Raw genomic sequence first — 7,373 nt, 5'->3', positions numbered from 1 at the left:
CTTGCCGGGGCAGTGACAAGCGCCTCTCAGTATTGCTCTGCTCCTCCGCTTCTGCTGGCTTCAGTCACGTGACGCTGGCTCTGAAAGAAAACGCGTTGTGGAAACACGTTGGCCTAGTACTTTTTGTCCCTCTCTGCTATTATAGTTTTTCAAGATGGCGGAACTACATGGAAGCCTCCGTGGACCTACCCGTCCCATGTATATAAAAATAATAAATTCTTCGTTTACGAGGATAAGTCAGATAATTAGCAGATGTATTTGTACACCATTGAGGACATATTAATGAATAAAAATATTGATTTTAGATAATAAAATACCTAAAAAACTACACATTGTCTCTTTAAATTGATCAAAAGAAACAGTAAAGACATTTATAGTTTTAAATTCAAATAAAGGCTGTTCGTTTAAACTTTCTATTCATCAAAGAATCCAGAAAAAAATGTTTCACGGTTTCCACATTAATATTATGCAGCAAAACTGTTTTCAATAATAACCATTATAAATACTGTATCACCAATAATAACTGATAACAAATCAGAATATTAGAATGATTTCTGAAGGATCGTGTGACACTGAAGACTGGAGTAATGATGCTGAAAATGTAGCTTTATCATCACAGGGGTAAATTATATTTAAAATAATGTATCAATATTACTTTTGATCAAATAAATGCAGCCTTGGTGAGCATAAGATATTTCTTTCAATTTTAACCAATTTTGTAGGGTCTTTTTTGAAGGCTTCATGTGTTTTTGTATTCACTACCAATACTTTGCCCCAAAGGTCATAAATATGGCAGATGAGTCGTGCGAATGAAATATACGCAATAATATATCTTTCTGCCAGCATTCCATGTATTTTCAGCTGTGTATTTCAAAGCAATAGTGAAAGCTATCTTGGAGATTTTCACACGCTAAACAAGAGACTAATTATCAATTAGTCAGGACAACAGTGATCCGACAGGGTACCACAGGACAGGACTCTTTGTTAGGTAAGTGGATATAAATGTAATCCCGTGATTAAGACGGACCTGCAGGAAACCCCTGCTGATAACGAATCTATCAATTGCATTGTTGAGGTGTAAGCACATTAAGCCAATCGAAAATGGACAATCACATACAGATAGTTACACTATACGTCACAAAACAGTCACAAAGGAGCATTCACTTCTGACCCCAAAGATGATTTGGACTTTAATAAAACAATCCATAACATGTTGATACATGAATCAATTGTCAGAAAAATCTAATTCTTTCAAATGAAACAGTTTGAACTTTTAAGACAAGTTAAGTCATTTTGGTTCAATAACTGTGTTAAGTTCATTATGAAACAATTTTATGATACTTGATCCAAGATGTATGATCCCTATATATATATATATATATATATATATACTGTACATATATCATGAGCTACATTCAACATTCATAGATACATCAGGCTTTTATGGCCAATATAGGAGGATATGGAACAAAAATATGCAATTTGATGCAGTTTCTGCTATTTGAGCAAAAAAGTATGAAGTAAGAAATTCTGAAAGCTTGTAATGTAAATCAGTGGGCTCTTTATAACAGTATTGCAGACTACTTACACAAAATGCATATAAATATCATTTGTCACTCTTTATCTCCCAATAATGTGTCTTAGCAAGATTACATTTAAATGCTTTAATGATCAAAGCTATGTAGGTCTTTAGAATTATACTAAAAGGCCTTTTACTTGCTAAATTCCTGTAAAAAATTCCATCTAAAAACTTTAAAAGTTTAGTTCCTGCCTTAAATTTGTATGTATAATCAACTTGGTTGTACAAGTCATTTCAACTTAAATTGCTTTAATTATTTTGATGAGTTAAAATAATGTAAAAACACCAAGTTGCCATGACTTATTGATCTTTAACAGTGACTAATTCAGGAAAAAAGAAGGCATGATTGTGTACAACAGCAAAGTTTTAATAATGTTAATAATTTAGAAATCAGCGTCAAAGGGATAATAGGACTAGCTATTTCCTGGTCTTGAGAAGGATTCAGCGCTTCATTACACAGACCCACCCTCGCACGTACACATAACCCCGGGCCACATTGCCTGTGGTCATTTCCACCATGTGACATGACCCTTTCCTTGCTTTGCTTGGATTTGCTGAGCCTCTGCCCTCACCCAACCCCCCTGTTTTCCTCATGTAGATCAATGGAATGTCCTTGGGATGGCCAGAGCGCTGCAGCTGAGTGTGGGCAGCCTCCACTACCCCTAATCCCAGCCATAATAATGGGGTCAAAAGGTCCCTCCCAAAGCCCTGTCTTTCAGCCTGGCATCCCACTGCTTTATTGGGCAGCCTGCATCTGGAGCCTAAGCCCCACCGAGAAGCTTCCTCCCTTGTCACAAGAGCCACCCCAGCACCCCGTCCTAAGTGCCCATAAATGCACACAAAAGCCAGTCCTACATGTGGTAGCTATCTATTACAGGAGGGGCCCTCAGGAGGCGTATAGCATCGATTACAAAAAGGTTGAGATTGATTTCATAGGTTCAGGTGTGGGTGGGAAATTAGCATGTACTGTTGAGAGATTGTTGCTGGGAGATTTAATGAGAAATAACGAGAGAACAAAGGGATCTTCATGTCCTAGAACGTGTTTACCAACCTTTTTGTCCTATGTAACCCCACGGCCCCATCAATAATGCTCAGTCGGCCCTTCATCGACACCGAAACAGAACTGTGTTCCTTTTAAATATCATTACGCTCCATGTCATCGCCATAATTAGCTGAAAAATCATCGTTTTATTTAAACAAAAAGAGAAGATAATATTATAATAATAATAAAAACATATATGCCAGTGATGTTGCTAAAAAACAATTAAAATATGGAAAATAAAACTTTAAATATTATGCTCGATATCATTTAGCATTGATTTTTCCTTCAAAATGGAGCAGAAAAATCATTGTTTTATTTAAACAAAAAAAGAAGATAGGCTAATATTAAAATAAAAATAAAAACATATGCCAGTAATATTATCAAAAACAATCGAAATATGGAAAATATTAAAATGAAATAAACGTTCACATAGCCTTTAATTACTATTTAGTAATTTTGTTGAGTTTACTTTATCGTCATTTTTAGTAGTTGCCATTTTATGTAAAGATTGTATTGATTTTTATATCAGTTTTAGTTATTTTAGAAGCCTATATCAAATTTACCTAAATTAAAATTAAAATGTTGTTTTGACAACTAGCTGAAATTACCATCAGTCGAACAGTTACATTTAGCAAAGGAACCCATTCCCATTTTAAAGGCATTCAGCAAGACAGATGCAGGAACATGTGGATGACAAACATGGCTGCAAAAGAATACAATAGATATATGATGACACAGAGAAACATAGGCTTTAGTTTTTCTGTTATTTCTTAAAATACGTAATACAAATAAATTAACTGAAAGAGGGTCTGCGTTTTTCCGCATGCGCAGATACATAAAACTAGAGCAAAAGACGCAAGGATCCATGTAGAAAAACGAAATCTCTTCTATAAAAACAACAACAAACAAAACAAAACACTATATAGGATAAATCCTAAATGAGATCTTATAATTAGTCTATTTGAGCACCAGGTATTCTGCTGCCCATGACAAAAATAAAACTATTTTTTGGTCACTGAATATGTAGGCTACTATTTTATTAGTCAATGCCATGCCTAACCCCGCCCCCTCGCAACACAAACCCCGCCCCTCTAAAGTGTTCTCAGGCGGAAGTGCGCGCTGGGCTTTTTTAGTACGGACGCGTTCTCTTGATGGTCACGCGCTGTAGAATTGTCGTACGCGCGAGCGTCATTCCCAAAGAAAATGAATGCGGATTGAAGCGGCACGCGGGGAGAGAGCGTTTGTTTTGCGCTGCAAACGTGAGACGAATATGGGCATTTGCATTTGAAACCTCGGGAACGAGTGGAAACCAAAGGTTGACTGGTTACATTATTCCCCTCGCCAAACTGTTACTGTTAGCGGACTCGGAGAAGTTAAAGGGGCTTTTTCACCTTCAGCCTCATCACAGTAACAGGATTTTGAGGGGCGCTCCGTGCTAACGAGCTACATGGGACATACTTTGAATTATTTAATTGCGGCTCGCGCAAGCGCGGATCGAGAATAATGACGCGCAGATGGTAGACTAAAGCGCGTTCATGGAAAACGGACATATTTGCGTTTGGAAAGAGAAAAACTGACAGTGTATCGAGCGCGTTTGGCCCCTCGTCATGCGGCGGTGGGGGAGGATCGGAGCAGGGACCTCGCAGCGGATTTCATGTTTCGCAACAATGTTAATGCCCCACAACGAGGGATTATAAGGCCTCAGAATGACACTTGCTTTCCAAATGGTTAAAGTGCACTCGAGAAGTTGCGTATAGAGTTTGTTCTGCGAGCGGCAACAAAACCAGAGCGCCCAGTTCAATCTAAATGTATCAAACGGGAATGTATATATATCAAGTGTCGTTGAATGTAGCTCACAGTGCGGCATGTAGAGACTGTGATCTGCATTACTTGCTTTGAATTGATCAGGGAACCATTTCGGCAGCCTTCGTGTGTCTTAACGCGTCTTTATGTGTGAAGTTATTCTGTGGTCCTCTGCACAAATGGCGTCTTTCCCAGACTCCGACCTGCAAACATGTCCGCTGTGCAAGGAGCTGTGCGGCTGCTCTGCTCCGATCTCCTCCAATTCATCTACCTCCTCCTCTTCCTCACAGACCTCCAACTCCTCATCTACCTCATCCACCAGGAGACTGCACGTCCTGCCCTGTCTGCACGCCTTCTGCAGGCAATGCCTGGAGGGCCACCGGAGCCCCGGTGACCCTCTGAAGCTCAGATGCCCCACATGCGACCAAAAAGTGTCTTTGTCGGAATCAGGCGTGGACGCGCTGCCCTCCTCCAACTTTCTGTTCAGCAACCTTCTGGATGTGGTGGTCTCTGCCGAGGAACAGGGCAAGAACGGGCGGTCTTCATCGGTGGTCCATCACGGTGGTCTTCTGAGACCCCAGCACCTCTCGGACCCTCAGTGCAGCTCGTGTGATGAGGGGAACCCCGCTACCTCTCACTGCCTGGACTGCCAGGAGTACCTGTGCGATAACTGCGTGCGGGCCCACCAGAGGGTCCGACTCACCAAAGACCACTTCATCGAGGGGCTGATGGAGAGCTTACACCTGGCCAACCGCACCATCAACTCCAACACCCCCGTCAACATCTCCCAGTCCTTCCATAACAGCTTCTCCATGCTGAATGTGTTCCAGGAGAGGGTGGAGTTCTGCCAGCAACATGAAAACGCGGTGAGTTTGACCTACAGTTCCCTGCACGTTCCGATTATTTTGTCTAGTGGGAACTTAAAGATCTGTTAAAGATCTGAGCTGTTTCTCACTGGACGGTTGTAGGTTCGAACCTCACAAGGGCTGGACCAAGAACCATCTCTGATGTTTCCACACATTCACTGTAGAAGTGCTTTGGATAAAATCATCTGCTATATTGGTTATTTTAATATTAACAGTCAGATCTACTAAAATGTTGTCATTGATGCACAACTTTGCGGTCAATGATTTATTCAAGATTTAGGGGATCATATGGAATCATTTAAAGTGAACCGTTAAAAAAAACTCATATTGGTTGACCACTAATCTGGGGGTTACAAGCATGTTTTGTGGAGCTTATTGCTAAAATTGTTATTAATAGAATTCTGAAGACAGAAAATAGAGATTAGGTCAGCCAATTTATTTATTTTTACCTCTAAAAATGTAAGTGTTTCGATCTAGTATGAAGAAATGAATTGAATTTAAATCAGTTTTAAGTTGCTTATATAATATCTTAAAGCTGATTTAAATTCAATTCATTTCTGCATACTGGAAACATTTAAATTTAGACTTTTTTTCTAAAAGATGTTTATTTTAGTATAATTTCAGCTTTTTAACATATGTAATTAGATAATAAATAATAATAAAAACAAAATCATTATGAATTTAAATCATTTAAAATGATTAATGTCAATGATTAATTGGTAACACTTTACAATAAGGTTTCATTAGTACATATTTAAAAACAAAAACAATATTTGTTAACAATGCACTGTGAACTGATATGAACAATGATCAGCTGTATTTTTATTAATGTTAACTAAGATTAATAAATGCTGTAACAAATGCTTTGCTCATTGTTAGTTCATGTTAATACATTAATGTTATACATGAGACCTTGTTTTAAAGTGTTACTGATTAATTTATGCTTGTACATTTATTAATGCAGTATTATTTTCTGATCTAAATGGTTTCAAATGTATAGAGTTGTTGGGTGTTAAGCTTAAAATGTGTATTTCTAACTTGACAGTGAAAAGCTGTTGTATCATGGTTAACTTTATACAAACTACGAGTCTTAACGGTATTGAAGTACACGCTTGTGAATATCACTTCAAACACTGATCATCTCCATTTATGTATCAGTTCAAAGGGTTCATATGTGTTTTTAAAAGGTCCTTGTCATTTCAAGAATTCCTGACCATGCATCTGTTTGAAGGTTTTAAATAACAGGCCCTTTTCATGTTGGAAGTTAGTCTTTCAGACTTTGATCACCCTGTCATAATGCTTTCTAGAAATCGCAGCACTTTATATTTCTTACCAGTGGTATGGATTCCTAAGCAATATGCAGAGCAGCTGCGTATATTATAGCTTCAGGCGTCCATATGTTTTCTAGATTGATGTGAGAGCTCTCTCTGCTGTTTCATAGTTTTTTTTTCCTCCAGATATTTTTTATATGGGACATGGTCTCTGTTTGAGCCGTGTAGTTGCCCAGCGCTGCACGAACGTCACAGGACACAGGCATATCAATTCTCACTGTTGTGGCCTTTGCACTGGACTTCACATTGGCCTAGAGAACCCAGAGTGTTTAGCTAGTAGAGTCCTGGTGTTGTCAACAATAATTCAATGAGAAACATACTTATTTGAATTTGGAAATAATTAGAGGTGTAACGATCCCCTCATGTCACGATTCGATACATATCACGATACTGAACTCACGATACGATATTATTGCGATACTCTAAGACATATGATAAAAGGTTGACTAAAAATGTACTGTTGATTAAAATGATAAATTTGACATTACATTGTTTGGACTTGGTGCTGGAAACCCAATGACCAGAACAATAGAGACACCAGAATAAAAATATTCATGATTCTGAAGCTGAGTTATTTTAGACAAATATGCTAGATTTATTTATAATAATATAGACCATAATACATTTGGCATTATCAGGACCCACAAATATTCCACCATTGCATTATTATACATTATAGTCAACATTATATATAGTAGTTTATTGTAGTACTGACACTAAAACTCTGAAAACGTTAGTTTTTTTTTTTTTTT

General features: G+C 38.0%; 1 protein-coding gene across 1 annotated transcript in view; it reads left to right on the top strand.

The window, feature by feature from the left end:
* The first annotated feature begins 3,729 nt into the window (after positions 1-3,729).
* The window catches only part of trim71 (tripartite motif containing 71, E3 ubiquitin protein ligase), a 30,282-nt gene continuing 26,638 nt past the window's right edge, over positions 3,730-7,373 (top strand). Inside the window, exon 1 of the mRNA XM_084088595.1 lies at positions 3,730-5,290. Coding sequence (XP_083944721.1) covers positions 4,571-5,290 — 720 coding nt within the window. The 5' untranslated portion in view covers positions 3,730-4,570. The remainder of the gene's footprint in view (positions 5,291-7,373) is intronic.

The sequence above is a fragment of the Abramis brama genome (assembly GCF_963993115.1).
Source record: "Abramis brama genome assembly, chromosome: 17".
NCBI classification, from domain to species: domain Eukaryota; kingdom Metazoa; phylum Chordata; class Actinopteri; order Cypriniformes; family Leuciscidae; genus Abramis; species Abramis brama.
Note: the sequence above shows the minus strand (reverse complement) of the source record. Positions and strands in the feature narration are given on the sequence as shown.